At 35.8% G+C, this 18,303-nt stretch overlaps 2 protein-coding genes across 2 annotated transcripts; both read right to left on the reverse strand.

Annotated features, from left to right (window-relative positions):
* Positions 1-1,368: 1,368 nt before the first annotated feature.
* On the reverse strand, positions 1,369-10,344 carry LOC135109085 (replication termination factor 2-like). The gene is made up of 3 exons (XM_064020146.1): positions 10,070-10,344; positions 4,029-4,629; positions 1,369-2,601 (listed from the first exon to the last, which is right to left on the reverse strand). The coding sequence occupies exons 1-3, from the start codon at positions 10,136-10,138 to the stop codon at positions 2,375-2,377; spliced, it is 897 nt and encodes a 298-aa protein (XP_063876216.1). The 5' UTR covers positions 10,139-10,344; the 3' UTR covers positions 1,369-2,374.
* Positions 10,345-11,464: 1,120 nt separating this feature from the next.
* Positions 11,465-18,078, reverse strand: LOC135109082 (D-aminoacyl-tRNA deacylase 2-like). Its single transcript, XM_064020142.1, has 3 exons — positions 17,800-18,078; positions 15,774-15,951; positions 11,465-12,095 (listed from the first exon to the last, which is right to left on the reverse strand). Exons 2-3 carry the CDS (start codon positions 15,939-15,941, stop codon positions 11,715-11,717), a joined length of 549 nt encoding a protein of 182 aa, XP_063876212.1. The 5' UTR covers positions 15,942-15,951; positions 17,800-18,078; the 3' UTR covers positions 11,465-11,714.
* Between the last annotated feature and the right edge of the window lie 225 nt (positions 18,079-18,303).

Raw genomic sequence — 18,303 nt, forward strand, 5'->3', positions numbered from 1 at the left:
GTCATTCTCTTCCACATTCATATCATTGATTAATATTGGCTTGTCACAAATTTCTGTACTATTATTATTATCATTTTTTTTTTTTCATTTATGGAAGTATTATGTAGAATTATAGAGATATTATATTACACATTCGCTGATATGAAAAAAAGGCAAGACCTCAACGATGTGGATTGCCCTTACATGTACCTTAAAACTCTGAAGAGAACATAACCAAAAACAAGGCAACAAAGGTGGTGCATCAGTGCCTTTGATGATCTATCCTAGGACATGATTGTTAAAATAATCCTTTTTTTTTTTTTAATTCATACAGTAATCATTATTGCAGTGTGTGATCAGAGATAGGATGTAGTCTATTCATGTGACACTGCTGTTAAAGTTTAATAATGATAATAATTTATAAGTATTCATTTCCATTTTAGTATCCTGCTGCTATTTCTCATATATAAGGTATTAAAGTCATATGTTAAAGCTATATATTAGGTACAGTAATCAGACTTGCTGCAGTAATTCCCCTTAGAAGTGATGGATAAACATACTTTATTGTATGAAACAGGAAGGTTACTGTATTTTTTTTCCTGAGAGTGGATTGCACATTGAGTGCTTTGGCCTAAACCTCAACCAAGGTTCACGAACATAAAGTCTGACAATAACATTACACTAACATACAAGACTAAAGAATGACTTCCTTTAAATACTTCAGGATGCCCTAGCTTTCTGGAGGGTAGCAATTCCCCAAAGCAAAATTTAGTTTTCTCAATTTCCTTACTAAATCTGTATGATCACATAGGTATTTTTTTTTTTTTTTTTATGTAGGAAGGATACTGGCCAAGGGCAACAAAAATCTAATAAAAAAAATGCCCACTGAAATGCCAGTCCCATAAAAGGGTCAAAGCAGTGGTCAAAAATTGGTGGATAAGTGTCTTGAAACCTCCCTTTTGAAGGAATTCAAGTCATAGGAAGGTGGAAATACAGAAGCAGGCAGGGAGTTCCAGTTTACCAGAGAAAGGGATGAATGACTGAGAATACTGGTTAACTCTTGCATTAGAGAGGTGGACAGAATAGGGGTGAGAGAAAGAAGAAAGTCTTGTGCAGCGAGGCCGCGGAAGGTGGGGAGGCATGCAGTTAGCAAGATCAGAAGAGCAGTTTGCATGAAACAGACTCCACTGCACTTCAATGAAGCTTTGGAAAAAATAATAATGATAATGAAAGGCTGACAAAATACCAAGACCACATTCACTGGAATCCATGGGCTTTAGGGAGACATGTTTTCATTGAGGAAATATGTAAGCAACAATGGTTTTAAATTTTTCAAATACAACTGTAATAAAATCTCTAAATACAACATGGATGAATCAACCAACAGAGGAAATTTCATACCTTTTATTTCATTCATAAAGTTGTGCCAAAAACTTTTCTAATATATCTTCAACATGTAAAGTGGATCTCATGTATATGATGTATGTGATCTACCAAGCCTGCCTTCAACTTAAACCTCTCACACATCACCTCCTGCACTCTAAATATTTTGACTGATTTTAAAAAGAATAGGTATATAACTATTACCAAGGTGTTTTAATTACCCCAGGGAATGGAATGAATATACTAAAGAGGTAAATATTTCATCTGCAGGAATAACAAATCAACCTTGTAAAAAAAAAAAAATGTCTGCATAAAAATATGGTATACTAGTCTGTCACAGTCTAGTCTACTCTGACAAATACATATTTATTTACAAATTAAATATGATCCTTCAAGTGAACATGAATTATCTTAAGGAAGATCAGATGGGATAAGGGCATGAAATTTAGAAGGCCAGTAAAAGCAGCAAAGAATGGAGAAATGGAAAATCTGAGTCTACCTTAATGAGAAAAAATGTTAAGAGGAAGGAAAACAGGTTTGAAATTGAAAAGGAATTACCATTACATAGGTTGCAAAGGATAGAAATAATGCTACAGTATTACAAAGCCATTTTGCTCTTTTGAATTTTTTTTTTCCTTAAGATATAAAAATGCAAACAGCTCATCCTAAATGTAGCAACACACCACTGTATTCAAAGTACAGTCACAATTCAAAGTACAGTCACATCAATTATTTTCTTGGATCTTTGGTTTCCTTTTATATGCTCAATACTGTTCCCAAAGTAAACATACTTGAGAGATTATTCTCAAAAGCAATAAAGTAATAAAGGTCAAAGAAGAGAGGTAGACAGGACAGTGGAGGATGGATGAAGGATAAGAAAAGGAAAAGACAAATGACATGTAACAATACATTTATGATCTATGGAAATAGGCAGCATGATTAAACATAGAGCCAAGATAGAGATATGTTGGAAGAAATAATGAAGTGAGATGAGGTAGGCAGGACTGAAAGACTAGAAGTACTGGGGATTACAAGTAACCCAATGGGCACTTGGCTTTTTGAGAGCTGTCTTGTGTGTATCAAAGAGACTCTTGTATGCCTCAGAAGCCTTGGGATCTGAAGCCACACTAAAGCCTGCTGAGCGCACCTTGTCAAATGCCTTGTCCCTGAGGACTGCTGATGCCATGCCATTCACACGCAGCCGGCTGGATGAAGATTCACCACTAATACCTGCAGCACCTGTTCATGTAGAAGGAGATTAGTAGAACATAGGTTATCATTATTTCAGTCACAAACTCATTTTGATTTTGTTTCAGAGAATTTCTAAGCAATGCAGATATTTTCAACAAACCACAAAATTAATACAAGTCCACAAAGTTTATTTCATACTTTACAGTTACATATATCTGTTCCTAGAAACTGTTCCAAAGGGTTGCCTATGATAAAGAGTTATCATGCATTTCTGTCTTTACATTCCTTTCTTCCATCCTCTAACACTTTCATTCTACTGTATCCCTCAACCCCACATTCTCAAATATTCCAGAACTTTGCCCTATTTTGTAGATAATTTTTATCATGCACCCACTCCATCACTCATACTCTTCATATTTTCTGCAGTACACAGTACAGTGATACATTAATCCATTCCATGACAGACCTCATAACTCAATCTGCTCATATGTCAAATCAGTTTTCCCCATTGAAATTAACTGAAATGCCATTAATCTGTTCCAGCCCACAAAACACACCCTAATTTTTTGTTGTGTTTTTACAGTAAACTCTTCCAATAAATATCAGTAATGTTCTGATAAATTCAACTAATGTTCCTAATAAACCCAACTAGTGTTCTAATAAACCTGACTACAGTAAATATCCCCATAAGCTAGCATAATATAGGCTCAACCTTTGCTGATTCAAGATTCTGACATGTGAAATATCACTAAAAATCCTTGGAAATTCCTTCTACAGGCTCAGGGTCTTCAGTTTTACTCATATCTCCTTCCTTCTTCTACAGCCTTCCCCTGCACCTTGCTCTGAGGAAATGAAACTAAGGTGAAACTAAGAAGAACTACTGTTTCTGGTTTTCGTTCAAAGTCAGGATATCTAGCCTTTGCAACAGCACTTCCATTATGTGGTCTTAGTTTCCTTTTCTGGTCTCCAACTTATGGAGGTTTTTCTTGCATTTTCCAATAAAACTGACTTATGTCCTCATAAACTTGGCATGTGTTCTGCAAACTTGACATATTTCAATACATCCGTCTTACTTGTAAGCCTAAAATATCATTAACTTATTTACATAATTGTAAATTTTGTCATACTTAGCAATTTTTTTTTACATTTTATACATTAGTGCAATCACACTGTGATCAGCAAATTTGTTATCAGCAATTGATGACAATACATTTTTCAAAGAACTATGAGCAATACTTTCTTGCCTTTCAAAACTGATTTACATTTTCACCTATGAGACTATCAAGGACTAAAATTTTATTTTGGTAATTGCAAAGTCTGTGAAAAAAATAAATAAATAAAAATTCAAGATGTATTGCTATTATAGTGTAGATCCTCAGTGAAATCATATATGATGTGATCTGATTTTGGTAAGAAATAGAATTACAGAAAATTATCATTAAAATCATTATAATTATTACTGTCACCCTCATTACCTTCGCTGTGCTTGGCAGCCTTCTTGGGTTTGCTACCACTAGTTCCTTGTGGTTCCTCTTCATCAGCTGCCCTTTTGCCCTCCTTCTTGGCCTTCTTTGCAGCTTTGGCAGCAGCACGGCGAGCATTCATGGCAGCCTTCACAACCTCCAGTTCATCTTCTGGAGGGTTGAGAGTCACCACATCCTTTTCTTGGAAGGGGGCACCACAGCGGTGACAGGTCTCCGTAGGAACCTCTCGGAGAGCACGTTCTGAGAGGACACACCCACAGGTCCACACAAAGGCGAAGCGGTGACGGCCATTCATTTCCAGCCCGGTGACAGGACACACATGCTCAGCAGTAAGTTGTTCTGGGGCAGCATCTCCTGTCAGTGGCCCAGCAGGCACTTGGGAAGGATTGGGGGTGAGACCCAACTCCTTTACATCCTTAAGGCCTCGAATGTGGGCCATGGCTGGCTCAGCACTACGGTCCAGGAGCCGTGTCAGTACCTCCTCCTTGTTATACATGCGTCCAAGCTCACAGGCCACCACGGGAGGCTGTAGAGGGGCCTGGGATACAGCACAGTGCTGCCAGCGATAAAGGCGCTCTGAATTTTTGTCTTTCTGTAGAAGATGGAAAATAAAAGGTTAACAACAGCAAAGAGTCAAGTGTAACTTATATATACCCACTTACTTTTATCAAATTACCTCATACAACATATAAAAGAGAAAATACTCACCTCTAATATTTTAAGCAACATGCAGGTTCTAGGCTTAATCTTCATAAAGCAGTGCAATCAATTCAAGCTCTCAAGTATTAAAGATTGGTAAGCGTTATTTAAGGGACATGTGAGTATCATCATGCTGGGTACAAAAAAAAAAAAAATGCTGTTTATGAAAAAAACAAAATATGTTAACTTATGCAAATTAAACTTGCATTTGCAAAATAAATTAACTTAAAGCTGGTCATGCTGCAAATCATGGCAAAATGTCTTTTGATTGGCAGTGATAACAAAAAATCAGCACCAGTCAACTCTGAGTTTGGAAGTCACAAGGTAACTTTCATGTTTTCCATGTTTTTTTTCTTTCCTTCACATAAAACTTGGCATAGTATAGGCACTAAAAGCAATGCAAGACTGAAAAGCAGATTTTCCTTAACATATAATTATCTGGAGTTAGAAATTTGTTCCTAATGAAAAACAGACAGATAAGATTAATACCAGATTAAGATCCCTTTATCAGAAGCCAAGGCAAAATATTACACCTTGCCTCACCATGAGACTGTGGGAGTGAAAATACAAGGGTGGTTCCCAATCCCTAGCACTGTCCCTCTTATATGCATGTTATGTGCAGTGAATGTGGTAGCAATATTCCTCTACTTCACAAAGAAAATCTACTGTCAAATGATGTTCCTTTCCCCAACACTATCTGAAATTCTGATTATTTTCACCTTATTGCTTCTTAGAATGCCCAAACTCTCTCAGCCTATCTGTTCTTGTTCTTGTACAGTCATGATGATTTTCCTTACTTTAAAAAATTCCCCAATATGTCAAAACACTATGCAAAAGCAGTAAAGACAAGATACAGACTTGATTAATCATGCACATACAGAATGAAAGTAAAAAACTATGAAAAGCCAATGCAACATACATACACATTACATATCACAATCTATCAATAAAATGACCATAGCATTTACATAAAGCTGTGTATACTGTAATCTATATAGTTTGTTATATACTATGATCTATATAGTTTATGTGTCATAATTCAACCCAAAAAAAAAAAAATGGAAGGATATACAAACATGTGTTAACTAGAACAAAATTATTTCTACTTGAATTACATAAAACGTAATAGTTTTGATACTTCACTTAAAAGAACTTCAGTGTTTTCTATAATAAATAACCTCTCCTGATGTTTCCATGATTCTCCAAAATAAGACAAGGGTAACATAACGAAGTATCAGGCATGTGGATGCCCACTAATCAAATAATATTAAAAAAAATGTGTTTTTTCCACATTACAGTATATTCAAAGACATATTAACTCATATGGGATTGTCCACATATACATTATCTAAAGTAACATGAATTTGTTAACAAAGGTTTTCTTGTCCCCACTCAGCTTCTTCAAAGGGATTATTAACTTAACAAACCTAACAAGGGGGCTTTGACCTCTTCAACCTCCCCCCTCACCAAATTAAATCCAACCTACCTATGCCATAATACTTCCACATTAAAAGTTCCCAGGCTACAGTCAGCGGGTGGACTGGATCACACATATGCACTTTGCAGTAAATGTAATCAGCAAGAGTACCAGCTAAGTAGCCTCAATACTTTGTTGTGACTAGCTTAAAATTTGTACTTTTGTAATGTATCGCATTTTTTTTTAATCAAAATTGCATTCATTTTCTTGAAAATCTTTCCCCTCTTTCCATTCTCCTAATCAAATTTTGCACAAGAGACTAGAATAGTGAGAACCTGTAGTAATGTTCATCTTTGGTAATGTTATTTGTGTTGCTTTAGTGGAAACTAGCCAAGGAGAGCTAGGAATAGGTAGGGTACCAAAGGGAAAGGAAGATGAACAGAGTTGCAAAAAACAATGGAGGGAGAGAAAGAAAATATGAGACACCATGTAATCATCACAAAAAAAGCAGGGAAGGAAATGACACCATGGCTTCTTCAGATGACCCAGCCTCTTTCTCTGCCCAGCCATCATAGAAAGCAGACCACAGCTATCTGGTCCCCAACTACCCAGCATCATACAGCCACTAGGAAGCCACCTGACATCTGCTTGCTGGGGAACATATGCCTCCCCACGTGTCAACTCTTGGGCTGACAGCAAAGCCCATGTCTCTCTCAAGCCCCCACTATACCATAGACCCAAAAGACAATCCAGATAAGCACAGTACCAGTTTCCCTTTCCCAGTTAGGCTAGCCATAGAGCACCTCTCCTGATCACCAGCCAGAGCAGGGAGGATTTATCATTGCCCTCCTCAGCCTGTTTAGGTGTAAAGGTTAACATTTCCTTTAAAATTTATTTTTATACGAAAACACATTAAGGCAGAAAAGTATAATTTCCCTTTCTTCTCTCCATCTACTGTAGTTGAACTCTCTTGTTTTGTTTAATCTATGTGTCTGTTTGTGGTACCTCTTCCTCTTTTTTCAGCTATGTGACCATAATCAGCAAAGTAACAAAGTTTGAAATATATAGTTTTGTGTAACAAACATGTACTCGTACTAAAACTGTCCCCATATTTTTATATGACCATTTTGTGCATTTTCATCCTATATATCACCTTTCTGAGACAATAATAGCATTGGTTATGAACTTTCATGACGTAGCTTATTTTCCATTTTATCTCTGCTTCTAATAGCCACCTCAGCCTCTGACCACATATGATGTAACAAGCATAATGTTTTTGTTTATGAGAGGAATTTATGAGCTGGGATACAGCTTGATGCATCTATACATTGTCTTTCCATTCCCCATGATGGCACTTCTTCTGCCAACTAACTGTGAGCATCCTCTTATGATTTACCTTTTATGATTTATCTTTTATGATTACCTCTTATGATTTATCCTCTTATGATTGAACTTTTCAAGGCCTTGTATCTGACACCAACCTATCAGTTACTCAACAGTCACATTCAGAGTAAGATATTGTATCTTACATGTTATTCTCAAGGTGGTACCTTGACATGAGACTATAACATTTGGTTTAGTTTAGCTTAAAAAACAAAAATGCCTCTTTCTTGTTACATGGTTAGGACAGGAGCAAGGTAGCCAGTCTTATTTGCACAAAAGACAGATGCAAAGCAGTTTGCACCATTTATAGGATCTCCATGGACCAGATAAAGCCTTCTGGTTAGGTTAATTTTTTTACCTAACAGATTCAGTTTCCCAAAGCCCATCACTGTTAAGTGCCCAAGAAACAAACACAAGACAATAAGTGTGATTTTGTTGATATCAAGAGGGAGTATCTTGGGTGGTGGAAAAAATGCCTTCCCACCACCACACTTGACGTGAAGTGCAAGAGTTAAAGATAATTGGTGGCACTCATGATGGTATTAATATGTAAGTGCACCTGTTTCATGGCAAAAAAAAAAAAAAAAAACACTGTTCTCTGTAAAATACTTGGGTTACACATAACAAAGTGCTGTACAGTAGAACTTCAGTTACCGAATGCCTCCCTTTTATAACAAATCAGTGTTCAAACAAAATTTTGAACTAATTACTGCTTCAACTGAGGTATCATAATTCAGTTCTAGAACACAGTTATTTGATTTCAAATATTAAAAGACATTGCAAAAGCTGCCACTTATTACTAATTTATAGTTTCTATAAATATTTACTTCATTTTTATAGAATTGGAGGAGACACAAAGTGTAAGACAGTTATTCAATCTTTCAAATAAGGTAAATGTGATCCCAAAGAAAAGCCTCGATGTAAATAATCAGTTTTCAGCACTCAGGAGTAATCCCAAGCCACCTTTGGCTCTCTCAATGACCCACAATGCCATCACTGCTGCACAACCGCATTTTTCCAGTAGCTTTTCCCAGCAGCAAGATGCGTAAGTGTTATGATCACCTTAATTTTGGTAGTAAGTGGATTGCTCCTCTCTTTGTCCCTCTGTAAGGCTTCCCTCACTAGACTGATGACAAACAGAATACCTGCACAGTCTAAACAGTATCTTCTGATGAGTTCTGTGTCACTAAGTTCATTCAACATATCCTTTCTGGATAAATAATTTGTGAGCTGGAGACGTTGTGAACCAGCCATCTTGGCTGTGGGAGCATCTGTCATAAGCTGCCAAGACAGGGTAGAATGGTGTTTGGGAACAGATTAATCCATTTTACATTGATTCTGATGGGGAAAATAGTTTCGGTTTTTTTTTAACGTTTCGGATTTTGAACAGTATTTGGCAGCAAATTAAGTTCTAGAACTGCAGTTCCATTGTATATCTTTACTGCCACAAATTGTTTGTTCCTGAGATATTAATTTAGAAGAGGTAGAGGAGGGGATTTCATTAGCGCATGTGTGAAACAATGTCTCAGCCAATCAAAAAAATATTTTGAAGAATCAGCCAATACTCAGGCTGTATTCTGCAAGATGGGATGGAAGAGCTTGACTTTGAATTAGTCTTAGAAGATAGCAGAATGCAGTGGCCGTGAGTGTAACCACTTGGAGGCAATAAGAAAATTTCACAGCAATAAACATGTTCAAGGTGTCCTGCCATCTTCTGTGAAGTGCCTGAAGTATAATAAGGACTAGTTTTCAGGACAATGGACAGCATTTCTGGAGGTGTTGGAACAGTTATAAAATTCCAAAGATAAAGACCCAAAGATTCATCAGCCACCTCGTTCTTCCCACTGAGGTCACCAGTGATGAGGAAGTACCAGAGGACCATTAAAGTAAGGTAGGTTAGGTTAGGTTTAGATGTGTTATGTGTGAAGACAAAACTACATTATTCTGGTATATTTTGGTGCTTTATGAATGAATTTGCTTGTTTTCATAACAAATTATTGGTTTATGTGTAGTGGGGGAGCTAAGAAGAAAAATAATAATTTGCAGTGGAAGCAGTTGCTAGATTAATTCAAAGCACACCAAAATCTACCAGAAAGATGTAGTTTCATCCAAAATTGTTAGATGGGTGCACTTATACAAATTTATCTTATTATAATGCAGAAGAGAAGAAACATACAATAGCCCCATAAACAGCAATATTTATACATAAGCACGGACTCCAGATGAAAAAAAAAACTCAATCATATAAACACATTATGAGCTATAAAGGTTTGGATGAATAAACACAAGAAATTAAGGCGTGTAATTAAATGCCTTATCAAATGAAAACAATTACGGATCCAAGATGAAAGAAAGCTGTCAACCTGCTACTCCCAGGTATCAAACCCTGTGCTACATTGAGCGGCGAGATCTTCAGGTACCAGGCACAACCATCGTGAAGCAGATAAGATGGTAGTGAAACTTAAAGTATCTCGATGAAGGCACACACACCAAAGCAAATAGCGCAGTAGACTATACATTTCTCTGTGCTCACCTGTTCAGGCTTCTTTTTGGTCTTCACCAGCTCATCCCTCCTGGGTATGGTGCCTCCGTCACATCCCATCCTTCACCAGTGTTATGGTGTTGCCTTTCAGAGATTTTCTTCTTAGTTTAAAGTTCTTGGAAACTGTAATTTACAATGTGTTATAAAGGAGCTTCAGATTTTTATAAATGTACAATAAATAACTAGGTTTCTGCAGGACTCGACACCAAACACTTTGTTGACGTCTTGGCTTCCACTAACACTGTTACCAACACCGCACACAAACCCTGTTTTATAAAATGCCTGAAATTATATATATATATATATATATATATATATATATATATATATATATATATATATATATATATATATATATATATATATATATATATATATATATATATATATATATATATATATATATATATATATATATATATATATATATATATATATATATATATATATATATATATATATATATATATATATATGTGTGTGTGTGTGTGTGTGTGTGTGTGTGTGTGTAATCCATAATATAGATCGGTATTTTATCTACGGAACTCTAAGGGAAAAGTTATTTTCATCCATAAACTGCTTTGCTATAAAGAAGCTGAGCTCAAATGAATAATCTGTTATGTTCATGATTATTTTCAATGAGGCTGAAGATTACAACTTTTCTTGAAACTTTAAATTTATTCTTTCACCATGCACTTTCAAACCAATAATTTGAAAAATTAAGTAAACTTATAGGGTTATATTTTCAACCACATAAGCAATTGACGCAATATGGTAGTATTGCTGATCATAGGCATTGTCTCTCCACTTTCCCAGCCTCTATTAAAAAAAAGATATGGCAAGCTTCTAATCGCTCATATTTACTTTCATACTATAACGGTTACCACGTGTTTGCTAAAACTGGGTACTGCGCTAAGATAAATGTGAAACATGTAGCTGTTCATAGGCGTTTCCAAGGTAGATGATGGAGTGGGGTCTATCTGCAGCCAGCAATTGCAGATTTCGATCAGAATTTCCTGCCGAAACTACAATTTACATCAAATGACCTGCACTAGTAATTATAGCCATCACTTGTAAGTCATGTGGTGATATCACCTTATGTGAAATTGCAATTAAATGCCATATTGTTAATTGGAATTAAAATATGTTAGTGAAAATTATGATGGTTCAGCCTTTGAAGATTACAAAATACTAGTCAAGCTTCCTCACTGTGAGGAAGAAAAATATTCTTGCACGTGTACTCGTATACAAATGGCACACAAAACACAACTCTGACGATTTTTCTCTGGTCCACTGGACAAACACTCCTTGACTGAGTTTACTAATAATCTCAGTTTTATGTTATTAAAGTACATACTTATTTTTATGAAGGAAAATACCCTATACTTCACTTCTATGTTTTATTTCACAACACTGGATCTTATAGGAATGTATTTTAAGTTATTGGTTACACTCTTGTCTTGGAGGTTTCATGACAAATTCTGAACTTTTGAACAAAGGTTAATTTACATCAAAGATAATTTCTTTCCATCTTATGGCACATAACCTGGAATAAAACAATCACATTGTCAGGATAATATTGGAGAATATAAGGCCAAACCCACCTGAAGATCATTTTCATGGCACAAATGGAGTTTTACACTTCTACGATATGAGTGTATGGCCCATTGGTATCCATACTCAAGACCTGCCTAGTGCCATACACTCCACACTTGACATTACCACTTGAAACCTTTTCTGAACTGCTCCGTACTTGGTGACAAAACTTATGGTAAAGAGCTTCTCCAAAAACCTTATCAATATTCATGTGGTACTGCATTGCTTTACCCTTCAGCTTGCCACCTAGAGTTGCTTGAGGCACAATGAGAACATCACCCTGCACATCACACACTGACACACGGCGGCCACTGTCATTCTCACACAGTCGTACATTGGTTACATGTTTGGACAACTTATCAACTGTCTCTTCTGTTGCTTTCTCCAAGAAGCACACAAAGACAACCATGCCACGGCCAATCTGAAAAGTAAAACATGTTCATTTCTGGGGATAATTCTATCTATTTACTCATAAAGATCTGAGAATAATGTATATTACTGAGAACAGAGAGACACATCAGTTGACTTCCTGATCTACATAAATGATATGCCTGAAGGAGTAAAGAGTTACATGAGCTTGTTTGTATACAATGCAAAATTACAAAGACATATAAGAAACAACAAAGAATGAAATTCTACAAGAATAAAATCTGGGACTGGAGTAAGAAATGGGAGATGGAATTTAATGTAGAAAAAATGTCATGTAATGGAAATGGGGAAAAGTGAAGAGACCAAAATGGACATATAAAATGGGAAACAAAGAAATAATAAAAGTACAAGAAGAGAAAGATCTGGGAGTGATAATACAGTCAACAGTCAGAGAAACATGTAGAAAAGATATTCAGAGATACATATAAAATGGTGAGAAATATTGGAACAACATTCCACTACATGGACAAAGATATGATGAGAAAAGATAATTACCACAATGTTTAGACCAAAGTTAGAATATGCTGAATTAATGTGGTCTCACCACAAGAAGAAACATGTAAAGAAACTAGAAAGGATACAAAGGATGACAACGAAGATGGTTCTGGAACTGGAAGAATTGACATATAATGACAGGTTAAAGGAAATGAAACTACCAACATTGGAACAAAGAAGAGAATACTAATTTATAAATTGTGGAATAGAGTGAAAAAAAATAGATATTGAGAAACTGCTGCTAAGAGAAGTAAGAAATACCAGTTGCACATGAGGACACAGCAAAAAAACAAGGAAAAAGATGCTTGAGTAACATTAAGAAATATAGTTTCCCACAGAGAAATATAGAAGTTTGGAACAAACTCAGTGAGGATGTAGTACCAGCAATGAGCATGCACAACTTCAAGGAAAAACTGGACAAGTGTAGATATGGAGACAGAACCACATGAGCATAGCTCAGGCCCTGTAAATTACTAACCTAAACACACACCTATGACCTATGACCAATGTTTGGCAAAAAGAAGAGCATGAAGAGATGTTGGTAGATGTGTTGAAAGGTCTTGAAAAGATAGTGATGGAAAGCAGTCATATAGTTATTATTGGTGATTTTAATTGTAAGGAGATAAATTGGGAGACATTGACAACTACTGGAAGTGAGAGCTAATGGAGTAATAGACTATTGAACTGGGGGGTGGAAAACTTGATGACTCAATGGGTTGATTGTGATACCAGATTTAGTGGAAGAGATAAACCATCAAGACTTGATTTAGTGTTTACCAAGGACATGGAAATTATTGAAACTATACACTATGATAGCCCTCTATGTAAAAGTGATCATGTGTTGATGGAATTTAATTTGAAAAATTAAAATGTAATCATTGATGAAAATTATAAGGAGAGAAGATTTAAATATAGTAAAACTGACTTTGAAAAATTAAGAAAGTACTTTGTTGCCATGGACTTTGAAGATGCAGAAGATGCTTGGGAAAAATGTGATGAATTTATAAGGATATTTATAATTCTGTTGTGGAGAAATTTGTACCTAAAAGAGGAATGAGATGTAGAAAGGATAAAGAATGGTTCAATACAAAATGCAAAGAGGCTAAGAATCATAAATCAAATGCTTGGAATAGATGGAAGAAGAGCAAAACTGAGAGCAGATGGGAGGAATATATTGATGCTAGAAACAAGTACATTGAGATAATAAGAATGGAGAGAAGAAACTATGAAAGAGATATAATAGATAAGTGTATAAATGAGTCCAAACTATTCTTTAGACATACTAATGGGAAGATGAAGAAGAAGGAAGGTGTATCAAGATTGAAAGTTGAAGGAAAAATCTATGATGATGCACAGGACATGGTGGAGGTTATGAACAATAGTTTCAGGTCGGTATTTACTGTGGAAGGGGAGTTTGGTGCTGGAAGGGATAAGTTGGTGAGGAATATACTAAGTACAGTCCCAGTCAGTTATGAAGAAACACTTAAGATGATGGAAGAACTTGAAGTAAATAAAGCAACTGGTCCAGATGGAGTATCAAACTGAATATTGAAGGAATGTAGAGAACAACTAGCTGATAAAATTCACAGTTTAGTGGTGACATCACTATTACAGGGAAGAGTACCAAAAGATTGGAAGAGAGCAAATATTACACCAATATACAAAGGAGGAAATAAGGAAAATCCACTAAATTATAGACCAGTGTCCTTGACTAGTGTTGTAGGAAAATTATATGAAAGAACAATGAAGGAAAGATGGATGAAACACTTGGAAAGAGATTAGGTAAATTGTCAATTTGGATTTAGGAGGGGAAGATCATGCCCCACTGTCCTTTTTATCAAGGATAGTTGATATTGTGCAGGAGAGAGACAGATGGTTGGATGGTGTCTACTTAGACTTGAAGAAGGCATTTGACAAAATACCACACCGAAGATTGCTATGGAGAAATTGGAGGAAGACTGCTGGAGAGGATGGAGGATTATCTGGATGATAAGAGAGATAAGAACTGTAATACAAGGCCAAAATTCATCTTGGCTGAAAGTAACTAGTGGTATCCCACGGGGGTCAGTGTTGGGACCGATAATGTTTGTAATATATGTGCACAACATAAATAAAGAAATACATAGTTATATGAACTTATTTGTGGATGATGCTAAGCTGATGAGAAGGGTAGAAAATGTAAATGACTGTATGGTACTGCAAGATAACTTAAATAAGATAAGTAGATGGAGTAAATCTAAGTAAATGGAATTCAATTTAAATAAATGTAAAGTAATGGAGTTTGGTAAGAGTAAGAAAAGAATACAATATTATTATGAGATGGAAGGTGTGAAGTTAAAGAAGTCAAAAGAGGAAATGGTCTTGGGAGTAATAGTTACTGAAAATTTGACTCCGGACAGACACACTGATAAAATTACTGGAGAGACGATGAATTTGTTAAAAAGAGTAAGAATGGCATTCTCATATTTGGATAAAGAAATTACAAAAAGTTGTTGATTTCCATAATAAGACCATGATTGGAATATGTGGCAGTGGTGTGGTCTCCCCATACAAAGAGGAATATTATAAAATTAGAAAGAGTATAAAGAGCAGTCACTAAGATGGTTCCGGAGTTGAGTAAATCGACATGAAGAGAGATTAAGAATGTTGGAAATTCCTATTTAATAAACATCTATAGAATGATAAATGGTATGGAAAATGTGGACAAAGAAGGTTTTATAAATTTAGACACACAGAGTGCAAGGGGACACAATAAGAAATTGAAGTTAATTGTAGAAGAGACATTAAGAAGTATAGTTTTCCTCACAGAAGTGTGAAGAAGTGGAATGAACTTAGTGAAGACTTTGTAAATGCCAAAACTGTCAGTGCTTTTAAGAACAAACTAGATAGATATAGAGACAGATACTATGAGATTACTCCCCTTCCGTAAACCACAACTAGATAAATACAACTAGGTAAATATACACACACAGATGAATACATATAAATCAATAATAATATAACTGAATGATATGGAGTCTTTGAAAAGAGTAATTATATAAAACCAAGAGAATTAAGATTTGCATGATAGAAGAGTATACAATTTCTTCCCTAAGTATCTAATGAAAAAATAAACATTTTCAAACTATGACCTATATTTTATAGGAATCAAAATAACAAACATAAGAAGACTCACCTCAACAATCTCAGGTGCCTCATTCTCAGCTCTCTTCAGCTTGAGGGATGCACTGAGACACTGCTGGACCACCATGCGCCCCGCCACCTCCCCACTCTGCTGAACTGACATGCATCCTATTGCATTTGCTGCCTGCTCCACTCCAGCCTTTCCTGTTGCTATTTCCATTGTGATGCTTCTGTAAAATATCAGTGGTAATTCAAAGTGTTAACCAGTGACAGCTCATGGTAAAAAAAAAAACTGGGGGTGCTGCATAATAATTTCAAATTACAATACTAATGAGGCCGTGCTATAGACAGTTTTATTTGATTCACAAACATTACATTTTGTACCTCATAGGCTCACAATTTAAAATTTATGTTGCTAAAGCTAAGAGGAACACTTATCAAGTTATTAAGTAGAATATGTAGTATTGAAGTAACCAGGACACTGAAACTAAGCTTCAGTTGTCACGTAGGGTGCTAAAACTGGTTAGTATTCATGAATCACAGACGTAATGCACTATTTGTTTAACTAACACAGAGGGCAAATGACACTCTCTGCTCAGGAGGCAGAGCAGGGTTGAACTGACTCCAGCCTTGCTACAAGCCTGGCTGGCTGGCCCCAGGCAGGTTGGCACTGCGCCAGTCCTAGAAGAAGTGCTTTACTCTGTAATTAATTTATCAAATCTGCTAGTATTTTGTGTTAGAATATGATAGAAAAAATGAAAAAAATATTGAATGGAATATAAAAGTATAATTTTTTTTTTTAATTGATTATATGAATTAATCATTCATCTGCCTGGCAAGGCTGAGGCAGGGAGGTCTGCAGCCCACCAGCCCTTATGGACCTGCCACCCCTGGTGTTAACATTAAAAAAATAAAAACTTAGTGTCTGCATAATAGCAAGAAACTGAATTTTCAAATCAGAAAAAAGCCTTGTGTTGTAAGTTAGTACTATAATATTTTATTTATTTTATTTATTTATTTTTTTTTTTTTTATTCCTCTTAAAGGGGATTACCTGAAACAAGATGTTATTCTTTGTCTCAATGTTGGAATGAAAATGCAGAGGAGGGAGTTCACTGTTCCTTATGTCATCCCTTTCAGTCACCTTTCACAATGCATAGGTAATAAATACACTGGCATTATTCTTCCAACGTGGCTGTAGAGTGTGCATCTGGCATGTATTCCCATATCACAGGCAATAAAACATCATAAAACCTCTAAAGACATATTACAATTTACACAAATATCACACATTTACTTATCCTAGTATCACAGTAAATATGCAAGCCATTTCAGATAAAAAAAAAAAAAACACATCTTAACAATATAATAAAATGGCAACATGAATATGATCAATATAATTTCTAAAAACAGTATCCTTGGCAGTTTGAGCACCATGCACACTTTGGCCAAGGAAGGTTATAGATGACATTAGATTCCATCTGAAAATTCCTTTAATTGTTTGCTATCCAGAAACTATTACAAGGCAGTTAGAACTGTTACATGGCAATTAAGAGGCTGTACATAACATTTGAAAAGTGTATGCAAGTTGTTGAGTCTCTAAACTTAGACACAAATATACAGATTACACAATGTGTAAGATTTTAATCTACATCAATTCTTCAAGATTTCCTTTCCCAATATGAAAGGCAACAAAATGAAAGATTCCACAAAAAATGCCAAGAAATACACAGCTGTCAATAAGTGCAATAAAGTGATAAAAACATGCTCTGAGTGCTACCTGAACAAATATGTTGAAGAAGGCATATGGTTGCCACATAAATACAGTGATGCAGTCAGGAAACAGGATCTACTAAGATCTGTATTGAACTAATTATAGTTATTGGTGAGCCTTACAGGCGAATTCTCTTAAATGCAGAGTTGTAACATCACCAAAAACTTCTCAGGAGTCCTACCCGCATTGTCATTGACTATTCATATTTCATTCCTTAAACATCCAGACATGGGAGGTATATATGTAAATTGCATTCAAACCATGGGACCAAATCAGAGATAACAGCCGGCGGCCTCTCGTCTTTACCTTGGTATGGAAGGCTTCCACGTGATGTCTCTTGGTAATAATCTTTCCTTTGCTTGGACTTAGAACGTAGCCCTAAGTTCCAGACTCTGCACCAAGGTTGCCTTGTGTCAGGTGTCCTTGTCCTAAACTATGCGTGTAGGCGTGACTGGCACGCGGTGACAGTCAGCCTCATGTTTGTTTATGTTCGAGTCGCTATCAGATCGCTGTACGTATTCTGTAAGGTGCGGCATATGGTTGTCCATCATGACTAGATACTTCTGGAAGAGGTTTAAGTGCCTCAAGTCAATACCTAGAGATTTCTAAGATTTTTTTTTTTATTATTATTATTTGTGTGAAAACTTCCGAAAACCTGTTTTTATGTTTGCCATCACTCCTATTAGGAGAAAAAAAAAATCTCTAGTAATAATACTGAGTGGAAAACAATAGAAGCTCCCCCCTAAAGAATTAAAAACATCCCAAGGATTGTGATACGCATGCCAACACTCCTCGTCCTTGGTCCCCGCC

The sequence above is a fragment of the Scylla paramamosain genome, chromosome 18 (genome assembly GCF_035594125.1).
Source record: "Scylla paramamosain isolate STU-SP2022 chromosome 18, ASM3559412v1, whole genome shotgun sequence".
Taxonomy (NCBI): domain Eukaryota; kingdom Metazoa; phylum Arthropoda; class Malacostraca; order Decapoda; family Portunidae; genus Scylla; species Scylla paramamosain.

Coding starts and splice junctions, on each gene's coding strand:
- LOC135109085 (XM_064020146.1), bottom strand. CDS start 10,138: ATGGGATGTGACGGAGGCACCATACCCAGGAGGGATGAGCTGGTGAAG. Junction 4,630..10,069: donor CCAAAAAGAAGCCTGAACAG/GTGAGCACAGAG, acceptor CATCTTCTACAG/AAAGACAAAAATTCAGAGCG. Junction 2,602..4,028: donor GGCTGCCAAGCACAGCGAAG/GTAATGAGGGTG, acceptor CTACATGAACAG/GTGCTGCAGGTATTAGTGGT.
- LOC135109082 (XM_064020142.1), bottom strand. CDS start 15,941: ATGGAAATAGCAACAGGAAAGGCTGGAGTGGAGCAGGCAGCAAATGCA. Junction 12,096..15,773: donor AGGCACCTGAGATTGTTGAG/GTGAGTCTTCTT, acceptor TTTACTTTTCAG/ATTGGCCGTGGCATGGTTGT.